Raw genomic sequence first — 21307 nt, 5'->3', positions numbered from 1 at the left:
ACGGCCGCGCGGAGCTGGCGGCCGAGCTGCGCCAGCGCCTGGGCAGCACAAGAGTGATTCAACGTCGCTTCAACGTGAGTGTTCCGCGCGCGCGCGTCCCGGAAAAAGCATCCACGCTTCGAGACCGTTCCGAGAGATGATCGCTCGTCCAAAAATCAGCCGAAACGAGTGGAAAACAGCCGAGAGAGGAGCCTTTGAAGTTGGGAATTTCGCTCTCTTTTCCTGCCCTGGCCAGCGCGTCCGACAGCAGCTCGCCCGCGCCGTCGCCGCGGACCGCCCCGACGAGCACGAGGGCCGCGCCGGCGTCGCGGCGCGCCACGGCGCAGGCCGCGACGGGCGCGCCGCGGTCGTAGGCGACCAAGGTCGCGGGCCGGTCGCCGGCGCGCGCGGCGCCCGCGGCCGCGGCGACGGCGGGGAGCCGCGCCGCGGCGGCGGCGGCGGCGCCGTCGACGATCTCGACGCGGCCCGGCGCGCCGGGCCGCGCGAGGACCGCGCCGGCGCCGTAGGCGCGTTGGGGGTTCGGGAGCCAGCGGTCGCGGCCGAAGGGGAACGACGCGAGCACCGCGGCCGCGGCCGCCGCGTTGTCGCCCGCGGGCGGCGCCCCGGCGACGGCGGCGAGCCAGGCCGCGTAGGCCTCGCGGCCGTCGAAGAGCGCGCGCGCGTGCTCGTCGAGGTCCGCGCGGTCCTCGGGCGACGCGCCGGCGACGCGCGGGAATCGCCGGTGGAAGTGGCGCCGCGCGGCGCCGAGGGCGCCGCGGCAGCGCCGCGCGGCGCCGGCGATCTGGGCGGCCCGCGGGGTCTCCGCCGCGAGCGCGGCCGCGAGCGCCGACGCGTCGCCGTAGGCCGCGGCGACGGCGTCCGCGGCGTCCGCGGCGCGGCGGCCGTCGTCGTCGCGCGGCGCGCAGGCGCCCGCGTCGAAGGCGCCGCGGAGGTCGCCGAGGCGCTGGCGCAGGATCAGCGCGTTCGCGAGCGCGCGGCCGTCCTTGAGGCGCCCGCTCGGCGCGACGAGCGCGACGCGGCGCCGGCCGTCGCCGTCGCCGCAGCCGCACGCGTACGCGCGCCGCCGCGACGGCGCGCGGTGGCCCCGCGCGGCCGCGCAGCGCGCGTGCTGCCAGCAGTGGCACGCGTCGCACTGCCACATCTCCTCGCGCGCCGAGTTGACGTTGCACGCGCGGAGGCCGCAGTGCTCGCACCAGACGACCCAGAGCGGGAACGTCGCCGCGAGCGCCCACGCGCCGGGCCGGTCCGCGACGGGCGGGCCCCGCGGCTCCTCGTCGACGTCGTCGTCGGACGACGACGACGACGGCGCGTCGGCGGCGAAGCGCGCGCGCGGCGCCTCCGCGGCCGCGGCCGCCGGGCGGTCGGCCGCGCGCGCCGGGGGCACGTCGAAGCGCACGCGCGGCGGCTCCGCGGGCGCGGGCGCTCCCGCGGGCGGCGGCGCGGGCGCCGCGGGGACGGGCCCCTCGCGGAGCGGCTCCGCGGCGGCCTCGGCAGGCGCCTCGAAGCGAGGCGCCTCCCGAGGCGGCGCCGCCTCCGCGGGCGATTCCGCGTCGTAAGGCGGCTCCGCGTCGCGGGGCGATTCCGCGTCGCCGGGCGGCTCCGCGTCGCCGGGCGCTTCCGCGTCGCGGGGCGGCTCCGGGTCGTAAGGCGGCTCCGCGTCGCGGGGCGGTTCCGCGTCGCCGGGCGGCTCCGCGTCGCGGGGCGGCTCCGTCTCACCGGGCGGCTCCGCGTCGCAAAGCGGTTCCGCCTCGCCGGGCGCTTCCGCGTCGCGGGGCGGTTCCGCGTCGCGGGGCGGTTCCGCGTCGCAAGGCGATTCCGGCTCCGGAGCCTCCGGAGCCTCCGGCGCCTCCGGCGCCGCCGCCGCCGGCGCGCGCGCGGCGTCGACCTCGAGGCGGTGCGCCGCGGCGACGTCGGCGAGGGCCGCCTTGAGCGTGTCGCGGAAGTCGCGCCGGAGCGACGCGCCGCCGTCGGCGAGGTCGAGGCGCCGCGCGACCGCGGCCGCGAGCCACTTGACGGCCAGCCCGCCGCGCTTCGCCTTGTCCAGGAGCGCGCCGCCCGCGGCGAGCACCTCGTGGGTCGCCGCCGCGACGGCCGCCGCGCCGACGGCGCCGCCGGCGCCGCGGCGCGCGGGCGCCGCGGCGCCGCCGCCGCCGCAGTCGCCGCAGCGCCAGCGCGCGAGGTCGTAGATGAGGGCGCCCGTCGCGCAGCCGACGTGCGTCGACGCGCCGCCGCAGCCGGCGCAGGTCACGAGGACCCAGGCCGACGGGTCCGAGCGCCGCGTCGGGCGCGCGCCCGTCGCGTCGTAGGACCTGCCCCTTTCGCACGCGCACGCCGGTGCGCCGCAGGACCGCTCGGGCGCGCCCACCGTGCCCGCGGCGACGTAGTCCGGCGTGCCGCTGCCCTTGGCCACGCCCTGGGCCGCGGCGAAGGCGAGGAAGGCGCCGGCGTCGCGGCAGGCGGGGCAGCGGAAGAGGTCGCCGGCGGCCTCGCTCGACGCGCGCAGGCAGGCGACGCAGACGCGCGCGCCGCAGCAGGGCGCGACGAGGCCCGCGCCGCAGCAGATGATGCAGTCGGCCTCATCCTCCATCGCTTCAGAGCATCGCGATGTCGGCCATAGCTAGCCTGTGTCAAAAACAGCTCATGTTGAACTGCACCAAGAGCGAACCCTTCGGGAGGCTTCCTACCCACCCGCTCGCGGCAGCCCACCCCGACTCGCGGATCGGCGCCTTCGCCATGGCCGTCGCCTCGCTGCCCGAGGACAAGCCGAAGATCGCGTTCCACGCGTGCATGATGGCCATCCAGAACTTCGGGTTCTTCACCATGTACTTTGATATTTGGGGCGCGACGCCCGCCGCGGCGACCTGCGCCGAGACGCGCTTCGCCGTCGGCTTCATGGCCATGACTTGCTTCTACGTCGCCTTCATGTGCGTGGGCATGGGCTTCGGCGGCTACACCGACGACGGCTTCGTCTTCGCGGTCTACTGGTTCGGCCACCTTTTAGGCGGCGGCGCGTACACGATCTGCACGTTCCTCGTGCCCCTCGCGCGCTTCTCGCCCGAGGGCGCGGCCTGCGCGGCGTTGCACCCCATCGGCGGCTCGCGGCTCCAGGTCGTCTACGTCGCGCACGCGGCGCTCTACTTCGTCTACGTCGGCGGCATGCTCTCCATCACCTACTTCTCCTACCTCAAGCCCGCGTTCAAGGCCTCCGTCTCGGGCTCCGCGGCGCTCTCCGCCCTCGTCCTCGTCACGGCCGTCGTCGTCGGCGTCCTCGTCGACAAGGACTACCTCGCCGCGGCGCCCGCGCTCGAGGTGCCCAAGAAGAAGCTCTTCGGCCTCCTCTGAGCCGCGGCCCGGGGGGGCTCTCCACACGCGCGAACCCAGGCCTGCTGGTATGCACTGGCAGGCGCCCTGGTAGTAGTACTAGTAAAAAAAAAAAAGCTACTTACACGCGGGCAGTTGCGACCTGCTCGGCACAGGTCGCAACTGCCAGCCTGTAACTAGCGGTGGTTGGCCGTTCAACTCAAGCCTCGATGCGCTTTGCAAAAGCCCTTGTGCGACCGCCAATCGGCGACTTGGCAGGCCTTGGAGCAGTAGCCGACGATCTTGCAGCCCGCGCACTGCATGAGCTTTGGGACCTGCGCGCCGCAGCTCGCGCAGCCCCGGGCTTGGATGGACGTCATGTGCGGCCTGCGCTCCAGTATCTCGCTGCGGACCTCGTCGACGACCATGACGAGCACTTGGAGAATGGAGCTCTGCCGCATCGTGACCTTGTGGTACGCGCGGATCGGGATGCCCGCCCCGCTGTTCACGTAGTGCTCGAACCGGGCCGCGAGCCCTTGCGAGGCGCCTTTCGCGGTGAGCTGGAGCTTCTGTCCGCGCGTCTCGCCGTCTATGGTGATGATGATACCGTCGTCCTTGGCGAAGTCCGCGCTCTGGAGCGCGCCCGAGCGTCGGAGCAGGTGAAGGTCGGCGTTGTCTTTCACGTAGAGTTCGTCCGTCGAGCTCCACTCCCCCAGGAGCTGGACGAGCCGCTCCGGGTCCTGCGAGAGCTCCCGGACGCTCAGCTCGGGGCACATCGCGCAGGCACCTCGCGACTCTCCGCGGCCGCCAGAATCCCGGTCGCCCGCCCAGCGCGGCATGTGCGGCGACACCGTTTTCAGCAGAGAGGCGCGCGCCTCAGGACTCATGCCGCGCCACGAGAGGAAAATATCGTCGCCACGCTTGTCCAGCGCCGCCTTCAGAGCGCGCCGCATCGCGTCGGGCTTGGCGCTCCCGACGTGCTCCGCGCCGATCTCCACCGCGGCGCGGCTCGCCTCCTCCCCAGCCGCGCCCCACGCGGCACCCGCAGCGGCCGCGACTTCCCTCGAGCGATTTCGTTCCATGTCGCCAAATGGGTTGTAGCTGCGCGTCGCGCGTGACGGCGGCCGGAGCGGAAGCAGATTGCGCAGATCCACAGTCCTGCGCGTGGGCGTTATTGAGGTATAAATTGAAGGAAGTTCCGCCGCGGGGCGTCGGGGTCCGGCGCGGCCGGGGCGCCCCCTCACGCGTCGCCCGCGAGCATGCGGCGCGCGAGGCGCCGCGCGCGCGTCATGTTGCGGTCGTAGAGCTGGACGGGCGCGCACTGGTCCGTGGGCGCCTTCTTCGTGACGGAGACGAGGGCGACGCGCGCGTCGGCGTCCGAGCGGTCGCCCGTGCAGTAGAGCACGGCGGGCAGCCGCTCGTCCGTCGGCGGCCAGAGGGGGATGGGCGCGATCGTGTCCTGGTCCTGCCAGAAGCGCAGCCGCTTCGGCGGCGAGCCGCTCGCCGCGAACGACTTCTCCGGGTCCGGGACGTGCGGCGTGGGCTCCTGGCGCGTGCGCAGGGCGACGAGGGCGTTGGCGCCGCTTTTCTCGCGCATGAAGTGCGTGTTGAGGTCCGTGGACCGCGACGCGCAGAAGGGCCACTCGCGGCGGCGCGGCGCCGCGGCGGCGGTGACGACGGTGCCCGCGGTGCCGTCGTCCTCGCGCGAGCGCTCGAAGAGCGCGTCGGACGTCCGGGGCCGGGCCGTGCGCGGGCCCTTGACGTAGGCGTACTCCTCCCAGGAGATGAGCGCCGACTCGCACGAGGGCACGTCCCAGGACCGCCGCCGCGCGAGGGCGGCGTTCGCGGGCCGGTCGGTCCAGGGGTGGCCGCCGCGCCAGGGGTCCCGCGCCGGCCGCCGGCCACTCGCCGTCGACGCGCGCCGCGGCGCCGCGCGGGACGTCGAACGCCGCACCGGCGACGACGACCGGCGCGGCGGCGACGTCGACCGCCGCGCGGGGCTGCCCGACCAGCCCGGCTCGGCGCCGTGGCCGTTGCCCGTGGCGTTGAAGTCGGGCCCGCGGCCGAAGAGCAGGAACTTGGGGTCGATGGACCCGCTCCAGGGCTTGAGCCGCGTCTTCGCCGACGCGCTCGTCGGCATGATGGTCCCACGCACCGCCCAGCGTCGGGCTGTGGCTCTCCGACGATGTATCTTACATGGTGTTTCTTGGTCAACGTTACCCTTTTTTTGGCCTGGGGGGTCTTTCGACGCGGCCGTCGCGGCGCGGTGGCGGCGGGTATGACTATGTTGTAGGACGACTTCACCGTGAGTTAAACCAGTGCGAGGACCCGTAGTGTCTGCGAACTGGGATGTCTACGTACAGCAATCGACCGCATTTGTCTTCGTCAACTGTCACAGCGTTTAACTTTTGCTTGGCACACTTTTGCTTGGCACACAGGCACTGCCGCCGACAGCCGCGCCTGTTGTCACGCGCGCCGCGCCGCGCCCAACACGCCTCGGCGCGTCGCGCACACCGCTTGCAACGCGGCGCCCATGGCCAGGGACGACGCCGAGGAGGCGCTCGTCGTCGAGGACTTCGAGTACTCGGCGGCGCAGCAGCGCTACCAGGTCGAGGCGCAGTCGCAGCGCGGGAACAACGACGCCATGCGCGAGGAGCTCTTCTACAAGGACGCGACGCCCAAGGCCGAGCACTACATCTCCTTCGTCGTGCGGCTGCCGCCGAATCGGCGGCCGCGGAAGGGCGCGGCGCACGCGCTCGCGGACGCGCCGCTCGACCTCGAGCTGCTCTACGCGCCGTCGGCGCCCGGCGAGGACTACGTCACCGTGCCCGACCAGGGCCACCTGAAGCGCTGCGAGCCGGCGCGGCGCGACGGCGACCCCAAGGGCCCGAGCGAGCGGCCGCGGCTGGGGTTGGTGCTCCGGTACCGCATCGAGCTCGGCTCGTACCGCCAGGGCGACCGCCGCTTCGTCGTCCGCGCGACCATCGCCAAGGCGGCGCGGGGCGGCGACGCGTCGCCGCCCCGGCCCGGAAACTTCCTCCCCGCGCACACGCCGCCCGCGCGGCGCCCGCGCCGCCGAACCGCCGCGGTTCCGCCCGACGCGCGCGCGCGCCGCAGGTCTACGTCGCGTCCAAGGTGAAGCGGCCGCGCGCGGCGCTGCGCGACGACGACGGCGACGAGGACGACGACCGCGCGAGCAGCAGCCCGCCGCCGCCGTCGAAGCGCGCGCACCTCAACGGCCGCGGCGCGCCGCTGCTGCCGGCCGTCGGGTCGTCGGAGGTCCTCGAGCGCCTCGCGCGGCTCGAGGCGACGGTCGAAACCTGCGTCCTCCCCGCGCTCCAGCGCATCGAGGCGCGCCTCGGCACGGCCGTCCCCGAGATGGACGGCCTCGACCCCGAGGAGGCGGACGTGCTCCAGCACCTCGTCGCGAACGCGCCGGGCGACGGCGCGGACCTCTTCGCGCCCTTCTACCCGAGCGACGGCACGCCCTGGGCCGACATGATGAGCACCATGGGCAGCGGCCTCGACGGCGTGCCCCACTCGCTCGCGAACACGCAGGAGGACTCCTAGGAGGCGCCTAAGATCGCGGACGTCGCGTCGTAGAGGGCCCGCGCGCGCGCGCCGTCGCGCCACGCGGCGTCGAGCCGCGCGGGGACGCCCGGGTCGAGCCAGAGCGTCTCCCCCCCGCGCGCCGCGTCGTCGTCGGCGAGCCAGACGGGCAGCGCCGCGCCCTCCGCGGGCGTCCGCAGCCCCAGCTGCCGCGCCTGCCGCGCGAGCTGCTCGGGCGTCATCGCCGAACGCTGCGCGGCGCGCTGCGGCAGCTCGTAGCGGACGATTTGCGTCGCGACGCGGCCGGGGAGCGCGCAGGCGGCGACGGCGAGCTCGGGCGCGCGCCGCCGCGTCTCGTCCGCGAGCAGCACGCAGCACGCCTTGCTGTTCGCGTAGGCGACGTGCGGGTCGCACTTCGCGTCGCGGAGGCTTTCGACGGGCCGCTTCGCGAGGTCGGCGTCGAGCAGTGCCGTGCTCGCGACGGTGACGAATCTTCCTCGGCTCGCGCGGAGCTTCGGGAGCAGCGTCCGCGCGAGGAGCGCGTGGCCGAGGTAGTTGGATGCGAAGTGCGGCTCCTCCGCGCCGGCGCGCGGCGCGCCGTCGACGCCCGCGATGCACAACAGGCCGTCGACGCGGTCGACGGTCGCCGCGACGTCGTCGGCGAAGGCCGCGACGGATGTGAGGTCCGCGAGCTCGCAGCCGCGCGCCGGCGCCGCAGCGCCGAGCTTCGCGGCCGTCGCCGCCGCCGACGCGCTCGTGCGGCACGCGACGACGACGCGGTGCCCGCGCGCGACGAGCTCGCTCGCCGCCGCGAAGCCGATGCCGCTGCTCGCGCCCGTGACCACGAAGGTCTTGCGCGGCGGCGGCGCCGCCGCCGCGGGCAAGCCGAGCGCGCCGCCGCCGAGCGCGCCGCCGCCGCCGACGAGCAGCCGCCGCCGCGGCACGGCGACGCCGCCGCACAGCGTCGCGAGCTGCAGCAGGAGCGCGACGCGGCGGCTCGTCATGGTGCCGACTCGAGGATCATCCCGCCGCATGCTGCGCATCGATGCGCTGCTGCGTCTCACTTCAGACGCGTGACGCAGACATGCTCTCACTCAGGATGAAGTGGTTCAAGATTGCCCCTGTTTCCGTCATCGTGCCTGCCGTATCGCAGCCCGCGGGTGCTGGCCCGCCGGACCATTACAGCAGCGCTGCCCTTTTAAAGCGCTCGCAGTGCGCTGCCCGCCGCATCGCGCGAGTCGTCGTTTGCTCGCGCGCGCGACCGGCCGCCGCCTCCGCGCCTGCGACCGCCGCCGCCCGGCGCGCCGGCAGCGCGCCATGGGGCAGGCCATCGGCCGCGCGCCGCTGCTGCCCGTCGCGCGGCACTACGTCAACGGTGCGCCGCAGCGCCGGAACCGCTGGCGCGCGGCCTCGCTCGCGCGCGCGCGCGCGCGGCCGTGGCGCGCGCGCGCGCCCGGACGCGCGCGCCGTCACGCACCCTCCGCTCGCAGTGCCGTGCACGTCCATGCACCACCTGTGGGACGCGTTCAACGACATCGCCGAGGGCTTCGGCCTCACGTCGGACGAGATGTGCGAGATCCTGCGGGTCTGCCTCAAGGACGTGCTGGGCTACACGGAGAAGAAGCTCGACGCGATCTCGCGGTGAGCGCGCGCCGCGTCGGGACGGGCGTAGCGCGCCCCGCGACCGCGCCGACCCCCCCCCCCGCGCCAGGTCGCTCTTCGTCGCCCTCGACGACGACAAGAACGAGCTCGTCGACGCCCTCGAGTTCCTGAGCGCCATGTGCATCATCTCCGGCATGTCGCAGTCGCAGAAGATCACGTTCATCTTCGGCGTCTTCGACTTCGACGAGAGCGGCCTCCTCACCGTCGACGAGATGATTTTAGCCCTCCGGTCCACGATCAGCGGCCTCTGCAAGCTCAGCGGCATCGACCTCCCGCCGGAGACGGAGATCGAGCGCATCGCCGTCGGCGCGTTCGCGAACGCCAAGTCCATCGAGGGCTCGACGATCGAGAAGCAGCTCTTCACCAAGTACTGCGTCAACACGCCCGAGGTCGTGTCCTGGATGGAGTTCTACGCCGACATCGTCGAGACGTCCAAGCCCCTCGACGCGTCGAACGACAAGAAGTGCGAGCGCGTCATCGCCGCGCTCGGCGCCGTCATGGCCCGCGGCGACAAGCACCGGGCCGTCATGGACAGCGAGGGCGGCTGCGCGGCGCGCGTCGCCATCGAGCGCATGGAGGACCGCGCCGCGCGGCCGTCGCCGCCCTGGCTCTCCAGCGTCGCGTTCTTGGAGCCCGCGGAGGCGCCCGAGGACGCGCCGTCGACGACGCCGGACGAGTGCCTCGAGCTCGAGTGGGTCCACGGCTTCAACGCCCAAAGGCGCCAGAACGTCTTCTACACGAAGCGGAGCTTCCTCGTCTACTCCGCGGGCGCCGTCGGCGTCGTGTTGGACCCGTCGAACCGCCGCCAGACGTTCTACAACGGCCACACGGATCTGATCGAGTGCCTGCGGGTCTACCACGCGGCCCACGACACCTACGTGGCCACGGGCCAGCTCGGCGTGACGCCCAAGGTCACGGTCTGGTCCTGCAACACGCTCGAGGTCCTGTCGACGATGCGCGGGTTGCACGCCGCGGGCGTCGTCCACGTCGACTTCTCGGGCGACGGCGAGCTGTTGGCCACCGTGGGCGCGCTGAGCGGCGGCGCGAGCGACGCGGCGCCGACGCAGCTCGTCGCCATCTACGAGTGGCGCAAGGCGCGCGTCGTCTTCGCCGCGCGCGTCGCGGCGGCGACGCTCGTGCTCGACTGCCGCTTCATCCAGGGCCGGGATCTCGTGACCTGCGGCGTGAACCACGTGCATTTCTGGTGGGAGCGCGGCGACACCTACTACCAGGAGAAGGGCCTCCTCTGCCGCAAGACGCAGCCGCAGCCCTTTTTGTGCGTCGCGGCGCCGGGGGACAAGGTCGTCTGCGGCGCGGCGAGCGGCCACTTGTTGGTCTGGGAGGGCCGCACGTGCGCGAAGACGTTCAAGGTCCACAGCGGCGCCGTCACGTGCCTCTACGCCGTCGGCGAGGCCCAGGGCGCCGCGCGGCCGGGGTTGGTGTCCGCGTCGACGGACGGCAAGGTGCAGATGTGGGCGCTGGAGAAGGGCGACCTCGAGCTCGGCGCGACCTTTGATGTGGCGGCGCTGGGCGGGCTGTCCCACGGCATCCACGGCGTCTGCTGGGACCCGACGAAGAACAAGCTGGGCGTCGCGACGGACGCCGCGGAGATCTTCGAGATCTCCGCGTCCGAGGGCCACAGCCTCCACGCGGCGCCCGTCGTCGTCGGCCACAGCGAGCGGCGGCTGAGCGGGCTGGCGGCCCACCCGAAGAACGACCACGAGGTCGCGTCCGTCGGCGACGACAAGCTCGTCTACGTCTGGCACGCGGACGAGCACCGCGTCGACCGGTCCGTCGCGCCGGACACCGCGCGGAAATCTTCAACCCGACTTCAATGTGAGCGTATTCGAAGAAGTGGACACAAGCTCTTCAGCTCTGCTTCGAGAACTCGACGAGAGCAATCGATTCGTCCAAAAATCAGCCGAATCGACTTCGAATTGGCCGAGATAGAGAGGTTTGAAGTTTTTGCTGGACAGGGCGTTCCACTGGTTGATTCCCACACAGGCTGGACACGATGGCGCGCTGCTGCGCCTACAGCCACGACGGCACCATGCTCGCCGTGGGCCTCGGCGGCGTGGACCACAAGGGGAAGCGGCAGCGCAAGGACGGCGCCTACGTCGTCTTGGATTCCGAGACGCTGACGATCATCCACGAGGCGCGCGACTCGAAGATGCCCATCACGGCCGTGGCCTTCTCGCCCGACGGGCTGACCCTGGCCCTGGGGTCCGAGGACCGCGCCTTATACCTCTACAACGTCGGCGACTTCGCGGCGACGACGAAGTGCCGCGGCCACAAGGGCCGCGTGCTCCAGTTGGACTGGTCGGGCGACTCCAAGTACCTCCAGTCGACGGACGACCTCGGGGAGCTGCTGTTTTGGGAGGCCGACTCGGGCGAGCAGCGCGCGCCGCGGCTCATGCGCGACACGGTGTGGTGCGCGCAGACGTGCATCTTCGGCTGGCCGCTCAAGGGCTGCTGGCCGAGCGACGACCTGTGCGGAATTCAAATCTTCAACCCGACTTCAATGTGAGCGTAATCGAACGGTTCGGACCAGACTCTTCAGCTGTGCTTCGAGAACTCGACGAGAGCAATGGATTCGTCCAAAAATCAGCCGAATCGGCTTCGATTTGACCGAGCTAGAGATTTCTGAAGTTTGGCCCCGACGTCCCAGCTCACTGGTTGAATTCGGCACAGGCGACGACGGGCCCGACGACGGCTGCTTCCTCGCGGCGGCGGCGCGGCTGCCGGGCGCCGAGGCCGACGGCGGGCCGCCGGGCCACCTCCTCGCGACGACGGACAACTACGGCCGCGTCAAGCTCTGGCGCTACCCCGTCGTCGCCAAGGACGCGATCGGCCAGGACTACGGCGCGCACGCGGCGCCGGGGGGCGCCGTCGTCTTCACGCACGACGGCAAGCGCCTCTTCTCGACGAGCCGCGGCGACGGCTGCGTCTTCGAGTGGCGCCTGTCCCAGGACCAGACGCCGCCGGACGAATCCGCGCTGTCGCAGGACGCGCCGCCGGCCGAGGACGCGTGCGACTACGCGACGGGCAAGCAGCTCGACCGGCCGCCGGCCGTCGAGGCCTCCGCGAACTACGATTTGACGAGTCTCTTCCTCATGGAGGAGCGCGGCAACGACGACGACTACGCGCCGCTGCGGCCGTGGCAGCGGACGATCGTCGCGCCGTCGCGGCCGCCGCCCGAGGACAACTCCATGCCCAGCGACAAGCTGGAGCTCGAGTGGGTTCATGGGTATCGCTGCCACGACGTCCGGGGCCACGTGCACTACGCCTGGGAGTCGCGCGACGTCATGTTCCCCGCCGCACAGCTCGTGGTGCTCATGAACCACCAGGACCGGACGCAGCGCTACTTCCGCGAGCACGTCGCCGACGTCGTCGGCATGGCCGTGCACCCGACGGTAGACGTCGTCGCGACGGGCGAGGCGCGCGCGCTGCCGTCCGTGTTGGTGTGGTCGTCGACGACCTTGGAGTGCAAGTGCGCGCTCCACGGCTACCACCGGCGCGCGGTGCCGCTGCTGGCCTTCAGCCCGGGGGGCGGCGGCAAGTATTTGGTGACCATGGGCTGCGACGAGCTCCACAGCGCCGTCGTCTTCGACTGGGCGGCGGGCGCCGTCGCGTGCCGGACGCCGACCCAGGCGGAGAAGCCGCTCGCGCTCATCTTCTCGCGCGAGGGGTCGGGCTTCGGCGGCGGCACGGGCTTCGCGTGCTGCGGCGTCAACTTTTTGAAGTTCTGGGCCTTCTCGGGCAAGGTGCTCCGCTGCGACGACGGCCGCCTCGGCGCCAAGGGCCGCGTGCAGCCCTTCCTGTGCCTGGGCTGGCAGGGCTCGTCGCTCGTCATGGGCAACATGGACGGGTCGCTCTACCGCTTCGTCGGCAAGCAGCTCGACAAGGCCGTCCAGGCCCACACGGGCGCCGTGAACTGCATCCACACGACGAACGAGGGGCTCTGCACGGGCGGCAAGGACGGCCTCGTGAAGCTGTGGACGATGCAGCTCGAGATGAAGCTCGAGGTCGACCTCACGCTGCTGGGGTCGCTGGCGCCGTCGGCGCGGAGCGTCGAGTGGGACAACGAGCGCGGGCGCATTTTGGTGGGCACGGTCGGCGCGGAGCTCTGGGAGGTCGACACGGCCGAGGGCAAGAACCTGCACCCGGAGGGGCCCGTGCTCTTCGGCCACTTCGGGGGCCACTACGGCGGCGAGCTCTGGGCGCTGGCCTGCCACCCGACGCTGCCCCAGTTCTGCTCCGCGGGCGACGACAAGATGCTCCGCGTCTGGAGCCTCTTCGAGAAGCGCATGGTCCGCTGCAACCAGCTCGAGATGATGTCGCGCGCGTGCGCGTACTCGCCCGACGGCAAGCAGGTCGCCGTGGGCTTCGGCGCGCCCGTGAAGCAGACGGCGAAGCAGTTCGACGGCAAGTTCGTCATCATGAACGCGGACGACTTCGCGATCGTCCACGAGGCGCGCGACTCGCAGAAGTGGATCACGGAGCTCAAGTACGCGCCGAGCGGCGAGCTCCTGGCCGTGGGCTCCTTCGACAACCGCATCTACGTCTACGTCTTCGACGGCGGCGTCATCAAGCTCCAGAACATGATCACGCAGCACAACTCGTTCGTCACGCACGTCGACTTCTCGGTGAGCGCGAACATCATGTACCTCCAGTCCAACTGCGGCGCCTACGAGCTCTGCTTCTTCGAGGCGGACACGGGCATGTTCATCCCCGCGGCGTCGCGGCTCAAGGACGTGAGGTGGGACTCCGTGACCTGCCCGCTGACGTGGTCCGCGCCGGCGCGGGACACGGGCGCGACGTTCCCGACTTTCAAAGGCTCCGCGCTCGGCCGTTTCCCACTCGTTTCGGCCGATTTTTGGACGAGCGATCGTCCCTCGGAGCGCTCCCGACGCGTGGATGCGTTTCCCGGAACGCGCGCGCGCGGCACGCGCACGTCGAAGCGAAACACGTCCCGCGCAGGTTCACGCAGGGCGTCCACGCGGCGCAGAACGACGGCTCCGACGTCACCGCGTGCGACTGCAGCCTGTCGTCGACGAAGGTCTCCGTGGCCTGCGGCGACAACTTCGGGCGCGTGCGGCTCTACCGCTACCCCGTGACGTCGGCGCTGGCCAAGTGCAAGGAGTACCGCGGCCACGGCGCGGAGGTCCGGAAAGTCCGGTGGTCCGCTGGCGACTCGCACCTGCTGACGCTCGCGGCGCACGACCGCTGCGTCTTCCAGTGGGAGCACGTCGTCGACGACGTCGCCGACGAGGAGCGCGACGCGAAGCACGGCCCGAAGCCCGAGGGCGACGCGGCCGCGGCCGCGGCCGACGGCGCGGCGCCCGACGAGGGCGGCCAGGTCGACGGCGCGCTCGAGGCGCCGGGCGTCGTCGCCAACGAGGGCGCCGACGCCAAGGCCGCGGAGCAGCTCGCCGCGGACATCGACGCCGCCGACGACGAGGACGAGCTCAGCGACGACGACGCGGACCCGTCCGAGGTCACGTCGAAGCCCTGGCTCCTCGCCGCCGTGCCGCCGTCGAACGCGCCCAAGCCGAATTTGGAGGCGCCGGACGTGACCGTGGAGATGAGCTGGGTCCACGGCGCGCAGATGGAGATGACGCGGGGGTCGCTCGTCTACAACGCCTTGGGCGACGTCGTCTACCCGACGTCGAACCTGGTGGTCGTCTACGCCAAGGCCGCGCACGCGCAGAAGTTCTACCGGGGCCACGAGCACGCCGTGAGCTCCTGCTGCGTGAGCCCCTGCGGCCGCTTCCTCGCGTCCGGCGAGCGGAGCCGGCGGAGCCGGCTCCACGTCTGGGACGCCGAGGCCGCGACGGCCGCCGTCGTGCTCCCGCCGTACCACCGCGGGTCCACGTGGACGTGCGCCTTCGACCCGAAGTCGACGCGCCTCGTGTCCGTCGGCGCGGACAACGACGGGTCGCTGGCCATCTGGCGGTCCCTGAGCGGCGAGTGGCACGACGGCGCGCTCTTAGCGGCGGTCCAGGGCGGCGACCGCGCGGTGCGCTTCGCGTGCTTCGCGAACGCGGGCCTCAAGGACTACGAGGGCTACGACCTCGCGTCGGGCGGCGACGGCCACGTCTACTTCTGGACGCTGCGGGGCCAGACGCTGACGGCGACGGACCCCGTCTGGGGCGCGGCCGACGACTCCCAGCGCGTGCTCTGCGGCGCGGCGGTGCTCGACCGCTTCATCACGGGCACGCGCGGCGGCCACCTCTACGTCTGGAAGGAGCGGTCCTGCGTGAAGCAGATCCGGGCCCACGAGCACGGGTTGGAGTCCATCCACGCGGCGGGCGACGCGGGCTTCGTGACGGGCGCGCACGACGGCTTCGTGAAGCTGTGGACGTCGCGGTGCGTCCACGTGCGGTCCTACGACCTCACGGAGGCGACGATCCCGCCGCTCGTGCCCGTCGTCCACAGCGTGCACCTGGGCCTCGCCGACGGCGACGTCGCGAAGATTTTGGTGGGCACGTCGTCGAGCGAGGTCTACGAGATCGCGAAGAGCTCCGGGTCCATGACTTTACTGCACGAGGGCCACTACACGGACGAGCTCTGGGCCGTCGCGACGAACCCGGCGGACCCGGACGTCTTCGCGACGGCCGGCGACGACATGACGGTGCGCGTGTGGTCCGTGGCCCACCGGAAGCTCCTGCGCAAGGCGCAGCTCGACGCGCCGTGCCGCTGCCTCGACTTCTCGCCCGACGGCGAGCGGCTTTTGGTGGGCATGGGCGGCACGCCGTCGGGCACGCGGTCGCTGAAGGACGGCGTCTTCCTCATCCTCGACGCGCTGTCCCTCCTCGTGCAGCACGAGGGCCGCGACTCGCGGCACTGGCTCCGGTGCTGCAAGTTCGCGCCCGACGGCCTGTCCTTCGCCGTCGGGTCCATGGACCAGAAGGTCTACATCTACGACGCGGAGACGACCCACATGCGCGCCAAGTGCCTCAAGCACAACTCCTTCGTCACGCACCTCGACTGGTCCGCGGACAGCAAGTACGTCCAGAGCGACGCGCGCGACTACGAGCACCTCTACTACGGCGCGCTCGACGGCGCGCACGTGCGGCTGCCGTCCCAGCTCAAGGACGTGGAATTCGCGGGCTGGTCCTGCATCTACGGCTGGCCCACGCAGGGCGCCTGGGCCGCCTTCGGCGGCGACGCGGGCCGCGACCCCAAGTGCGACGTCACGACGGTGCACCGGTCCAACGACAGCGCGCTGCTCGCGTCCGGCGACGAGGGCGGCGCCGTGCGCCTCTTCCGCTACCCCTGCGCGCAAAAGTCCGTGAGCCTCCACTGCAGCCACCACCACGTCGCCCACGTCGCCCGCGTCGCGTTCACCGCCGTGTGGAACTCAAATCTTCAACCCGACTTCAATGTGCGCGTATTCGAATGTTTTGACACGAGCACTTTCGCCGTGCTTCGAGAACTCGACGAGAGCAATCGATTCGTCCGAAAATCAGCCGAATCGACATCGATTTGACCGAGCTAGAGAGTTCTGAAGTTTGGTGGGGACCCCCCAAACCAGTGGTTGATTTCCACACAGGTTCACCGCGGACGACGGCCACCTCGTCACCGTCGGCAAGCAGGACCGGAGCATCATCGTCTGGAAGATCGCCCAAAAAAACAAGCCCGTCGAGGACGACGAAGCCAAGGGCGACGACCCCGAGGCCTGAAGCCGCGTAAGCGCCCCGCCCCCGCGCGAGCGACAAGTAACCGGAAGGCCCCGGGGGCGTCATCGCCAGGAGCCGCGGAACCCGTGCTGGACGAGGCGCTGGCCCGCGGGCTCGGCGACGGGCGCGCGCGCGCCGCGCTCCTCGGCGATCTTCGCGTGGAAGGGCCCCGGGTGGTAGCCGAAGGCGCGGTAGGGGAGCACGAGCACGCCGCACTCCGCCTCGTCGAGGGCGACGTAGAGGCCGTCGGGCTCCGCGAAGTCGCGCGCCAACGCGTCGACGGCGTCGCCGCGGCCGAGCTCGCGGAGGAAGCCGAGCACGGCCTTGGTGAACGCGACGGGCCCCGTGCGCCGCGTGACGTTGTCCTTGGAGAAGGGGATGGCCTTGGCGTTCGCGGCGGCGGCGGCCGCCGCCGCGTAGAGCGCGGGGTGCTGGGGCGTCGTCGCCGCGAAGGCCCACTGGCAGAGCTGGAGCTCGTTGCCGTCGCAGGCCCAGGGGAACTCGACGCCGACGACGAGCACGTGCTGCGCGGCGAGGTGCGGCGAATAGCCGAAGCGCGCGAACCAGTCCTCGAGGGGCGCGAGCGGCGCGGCGTCGCTGTCCGCGTACGCGCCCGCGTTCCGGTGCACCGCGAGGTAGCGGAAGAGGTCCGCCCGTTCCACGCCGTGGCCGAGGCCCGCGTAGTCGCCGGCGATCCAGGGGTAGTGCTCCCGAACGAAGGCGAGCGCCGCCGCGTCGTCGTAGGTCGCCACGAAGCAGTTGTCGCCGTTGAGCCGCCGCCAGGCGTCGGCGTGCGGGTAGCCGTCCTTGCTCGTCATGGTGATCACCGGCGGGATGGGCATCGCGCCGCCCCGCGCCGCCGCGGGCGCGCGCGCCGCCGCCGGCGCCGCGGCGGCGTCGTCGTCGTCCGACGAGTCGCCGAAGTTGTCCCACTTGGCGTAGGAGACCATCGCGCAGCGGAGCTGCCCCGACGAATGCAACTTTGGCTTGCGCGTGCTCAACATTGAGGCAGAAGCCGCCGGCGCTCCTCGCGTCGCCGCTGCGCCGCACACCAACGCGAATCATCAATATGGTCAAGCTCTTCCTCACCCTGGCCGCCGCGGCGCGCACGGCCGTGCACGCCTTCAACATCGCGCCGTCGGCCCGGCCGCTGTCGAGCCTCGGCGCCGTCGGGTCCCGCGGCGCCGGCCGCGGCGGCGTCTACGAGGACCTGACGGGCATGGTGGGCAACACGCCCGTGGTCAAGATCAGCGACAAGCTCGCGCCCGAGGGCGTCGAGGTCTACGCCAAGTGCGAGTACTTCAACCCGCTGTCGTCCGTCAAGGACCGCCTCGCGGTCGCGATCATCGAGGAGGCCGAGGCGTCGGGCGCCTTGAAGCCGGGCATGACGGTCGTCGAGGCGACGAGCGGCAACACGGGCATCGCCGTCGCCATGGTCTGCGCCCAGCGGGGCTACGACTGCGTCATCTGCATGGCCGAGCCCTTCTCCGTCGAGCGGCGGCGCCTCATGCGCATGCTCGGCGCGAAGGTCATCGTGACCCCGAAAGCGGGCAAGGGCACGGGCATGGTCCGCAAGGCCGAGGAGCTCTGCGCGGAGCACGGCTGGTTCCTCTGCCACCAGTTCGAGAACGAGGCCAACTGGAAGTTCCACGAGGCGACGACGGGCCCGGAGCTGTGTGGAAACCAAATCTTCAATCCGACTTCAATGTGAGCGTATTCGAATGTTTTGACACAAGCTCTTCGACTGGGCTTCGAGAACTCGACGAGAGCGATCGATCCGTTCAAAAATCAGCCGAATCGACTTCGATTTGACCGAGCTAGAGAATTCTCAAGTTTGGTCAGGACCGCCCAAACCAGTGGTTGGTTTCCACACAGGCCCGGAGATCGTCAACGACTTCAAAGCCGCGGGCAAAAAGCTCACGCACTGGGTCACGGGCTACGGCACGGGCGGCACGTTCCACGGCGCGGGCAAGGCGCTCAAGGACGCGCTGCCCGACGTGAAGATCGTCCTCGCGGAGCCCGAGGCCGCGGGGTTGCTCGCGTCCGGCACCCCGACGCCGCGGAACGCGGACGGGTCGCCCGCGGAGTCGCACCCGGCCTTCGCCGCGCACCCGATCCAGGGCTGGACGCCGGACTTCATCCCCAAGGTGTTGGACGACGCGCCCATGGACGCGCTCATGGACGAGCTCTTCCCCATCCCCGGCGACGCGGCCGTCGCGACGGCCAAGGCCCTCGCGGCCAAGGAGGGTCTGCTCACGGGCATCTCCGGCGGCGGCACCATGTACGCGGCCCTCGAGACGGCGAAGAACGCGCCCAAGGGCTCCGTCATCCTCGCCATGCTCCCGGACACGGGCGAGCGCTACCTCAGCACGCCGCTCTTCGCGGACATCCCCGCGGACATGAACGACGACGAGCTCTCCATCGCCAAGTCGACGCCGTCCTTCCAGCTCATCCCCGGCGAGGAGCCCGTCCTCGCCGCGTGAGGTAGGCCAGCGCCCGACGCGCCGCCCCCGGACGGCGGCCCGGGCCCGCGGGCCCGCGCGCCCTCCCTCGCCCCCCCCCGCCCCCCGAGCTTCTCGCGGCGCGCACCTCCTAGGAGGCCGCGGCTTCGTTCAACGCGCGGGGCGGCGGGGTCGGGACGTCGGCGGCGCGGCGCGCCGCCGGGTCCGTCATGGCGCGCGCCCGGCGCGGAAGCCGCTCAGCGGAGCGCCCGTTCGAAGACCGCGGGCGGCTGCGCGCCGCTGATCTCCACGGGGGTCTGGCCGGGCTTCGTGATGACGAAGTGCGGCACGCCCTGGAGGCTCCGTTTCGCGCGCGCGTCCCGGAGCTCGTCCTCGACCTCCCGGCGGAAGGCGCCCTTGTCCGCGACGAAGGCGCGCGCGTCGGCCTCGGACTTGCCGGCCTCGACGCAGGCCTCGACGAGCACGGCGGCGTCGTTCGGCGCGCGCTCCTCGGCGAAGTAGCCGCGGAAGAGCCGCTCCGCGGCCGCGTCCTGCGCCGCCGGCGACTGCGCGCCCGCCCAGGCGAGCACGCGGTGGCCGTCGAGCGTGTTCGACACGAGCGCCTTCTCCGTGAAACTGTGGGGCAGGCCGACGGCCGCGAACTTTTGCTCCATGCTCCGGGAGAGCTGGAGCACCTCCTCGCGGCTGCGCCCGAACTTTCGCATGTACATCTCGACCTTGGACGACGGCGTGTCGGACGCGCTGGGGTTCAGCTGGTAGGCCTTCCAGCGCACGACGGCGTCGACGCCGCTGGACCGGAGCGCGGTTTCGAGGTTGCGCTTGCCGATCCAGCAGAACCTGCGGAACAAATCGTCGCGCGCCGATCGGCGCCGTAGAATTTCCGGACGCGGTCGCCGCGCGGTCACACGATGTCGGAGATGACGTCGATGAGCACCTTCGTCTCGCTGGCCAGCGCCGCCATGCTTCGAGACGCCCTGGTGGAGCTTCGCAAACTTAGTCTGCTTCGATGGTCCAGAGCTTCAAGCTCGCATGCACATCGACGTCAACTTGAAGTCGAGAAGCCGAAGGTGCTGCGGTCGCCCCCGACGCGTCCGCCTTAGGTCCAGTTGAAGGCGAGGCGCTCGACCTTGCCGAGGGGCCCCGAGTTGGCGAAGCGGCCCGGGGGCTTGTCGTAGGTCGGGTCGAGCTCGAAGGGCAGGACGAGGAGCGGGGGCCGGTGGCTGAAGTGCGTCGCGGACGTGAGGTGCGAGTAGGCCGACTGGGACTGGCTCAGCTCGTCGTGCGCGGGCCGCGGCTCCGCCGGCGCCCCGCGGTGCGCGCCGCCGCCGCCGCCGCCGCCGCGGCGCCGCGGCGCGCTCGCGCCCGGGCAGTGCGTCCGGTGCGCGCGGATGGCCAACGCGCAGTCGCGGTGCCGCCGGCGCCGCAGGCGCGCGCGGCGCTCGAGCCCGTGGGGCGCCGGAGACGGCGCCGCGGCGCCGTCGTCCGGCGTGCCCCGGAGCAGGTCGCGCAGGGCGTCGAGCCCCGGCGTGCGGTCCGGCGGCGCGACGGGCACGGCCGGCGGCGCCGGCGCGCCGAGGCTGTCGACGACGGACTCGCCGTCGAAGACCGACGCGATCATCTCCTCGTCCAGGCCCCGGCTCGAGGGCCGGGAGCCCACTTCGGCGCCCTCCATCGTCGCGCTAGGAGCTGCAACGTATCCGACGACGTAAAAACCTCTAAATCGGGGAGTGATGCGGGCCCGCCCCGACTGGAGCCCCGGGGTGCCCGCCTAGCCCGTCGGTCGCAGCAGCACAGCGGGGCGGCGTCGCGGAAGTTTCGGTCGCGCGCCGCGCGCATGGCGCGGGTGCGCGCCGCGGCGCTCGGCGCCGCGCTGCTCGAGGCGGCGCTGGGCCAGTGCCCGACCTTCGGGCGGCGCAACTACTACGCCGAGCACTGCGAGATCATCACCTACGACGCGGCCAGCGGCTTCGCCTACGCCTGGCTCAACGCGGGCCCCTGCGTCGCCGGCTTCGCGGCCGCGACGGACGCGGACGTCGTCGCGGTGTGGCCCGAGGGCGCGGACCCGCCGTACAAGCGCAACGGCCCGCGGCGCTTCATGACGACCTGCGTCGGCTTCGACGACGCCGCCGCGGTCGCGGCGCGCGCCGCGGAGCCCTTCCGGCTCGCGAACCCGCCCCGGGCCCTCGGCGGCGTCGAGTACGCCGTCCAGGCGCGGCTCCCCTTCGAGAGCGCGGCGGCCTTCGAGGGCTGGGGCGACGGCGGCCTCGCCTACGAGGGCGTCCTCGTGAACCGGAGCGCCGTCATGGTCTGGGAGGCCGGGTCGACGGTCTTCGAGCTCGTGGACGCCGCGGGGAAGCGCTACGTCATGCAGTCGCTGTCGCAGATCGTCGTCGAAAACCTCGCGCCGTCGGACCTGGAAGCGCTGCCCCGGGACCTCCCCGAGGGCTGGTCCTTCCGGTCGCGGACGGCGTCCCGCGGCCGTGACGATTTTCGAGAGCTGCTTTTGATCGGGAACCTGGAAACGCACTTGGTAGGTCGCGGACGCTCGGCGCCGACCTGCGCGTCGCGGGCCGCGGCGGCGCCGCGTGCGTCGTCCAGGACGAGTACGAGAACAGCTACAGCCAGCGCGGCCCCCGGCGCCCCCCCCCCCCC

General features: G+C 72.2%; 6 protein-coding genes across 6 annotated transcripts in view; 4 read left to right on the top strand and 2 right to left on the bottom strand.

Moving 5' to 3' along the window:
• Nucleotides 1–4540: 4540 nt before the first annotated feature.
• Nucleotides 4541–5440, bottom strand: AURANDRAFT_67650 (hypothetical protein; the record flags this gene model as incomplete). Its single annotated transcript, XM_009043156.1, has 1 exon — nt 4541–5440. One exon carries the CDS (start codon nt 5438–5440, stop codon nt 4541–4543), a length of 900 nt encoding a protein of 299 aa, XP_009041404.1.
• A 393-nt stretch (nt 5441–5833) lies between these two features.
• On the top strand, nt 5834–6870 carry AURANDRAFT_67649 (hypothetical protein; the record flags this gene model as incomplete). Its single annotated transcript, XM_009043194.1, has 2 exons — nt 5834–6388; nt 6418–6870. 2 exons carry the CDS (start codon nt 5834–5836, stop codon nt 6868–6870), a joined length of 1008 nt encoding a protein of 335 aa, XP_009041442.1.
• Nucleotides 6871–11624: 4754 nt separating this feature from the next.
• AURANDRAFT_33409 (hypothetical protein) lies at nt 11625–16003 on the top strand (the record flags this gene model as incomplete). The annotated part of the gene is made up of 2 exons (XM_009043195.1): nt 11625–13079; nt 15446–16003. 2 exons carry the CDS (start codon nt 11625–11627, stop codon nt 16001–16003), a joined length of 2013 nt encoding a protein of 670 aa, XP_009041443.1.
• Nucleotides 16004–17412: 1409 nt separating this feature from the next.
• Nucleotides 17413–18676, top strand: AURANDRAFT_59574 (chloroplast O-acetyl-serine lyase; the record flags this gene model as incomplete). Its single annotated transcript, XM_009043196.1, has 2 exons — nt 17413–17869; nt 18069–18676. The coding sequence occupies 2 exons, from the start codon at nt 17413–17415 to the stop codon at nt 18674–18676; spliced, it is 1065 nt and encodes a 354-aa protein (XP_009041444.1).
• Nucleotides 18677–18891: 215 nt separating this feature from the next.
• Nucleotides 18892–19491, bottom strand: AURANDRAFT_33398 (hypothetical protein; the record flags this gene model as incomplete). The annotated part of the gene is made up of 1 exon (XM_009043155.1): nt 18892–19491. A coding segment is annotated over one exon (600 nt), but the record flags the coding sequence as incomplete, so codon positions are not given.
• Nucleotides 19492–20489: 998 nt separating this feature from the next.
• AURANDRAFT_67647 (hypothetical protein) overlaps nt 20490–21307 on the top strand; it is a gene marked incomplete at both ends in the record, with an annotated part of 1743 nt that continues 925 nt past the window's right edge. The window contains one exon of the mRNA XM_009043197.1: nt 20490–21185. Coding sequence (XP_009041445.1) covers nt 20490–21185 — 696 coding nt within the window. The remainder of the gene's footprint in view (nt 21186–21307) is intronic.

Source organism: Aureococcus anophagefferens, assembly GCF_000186865.1.
Source record: "Aureococcus anophagefferens unplaced genomic scaffold AURANscaffold_45, whole genome shotgun sequence".
Lineage (NCBI taxonomy): Eukaryota > Pelagophyceae > Pelagomonadales > Pelagomonadaceae > Aureococcus > Aureococcus anophagefferens.
This window is presented reverse-complemented; position numbering and strand designations above follow the sequence as displayed.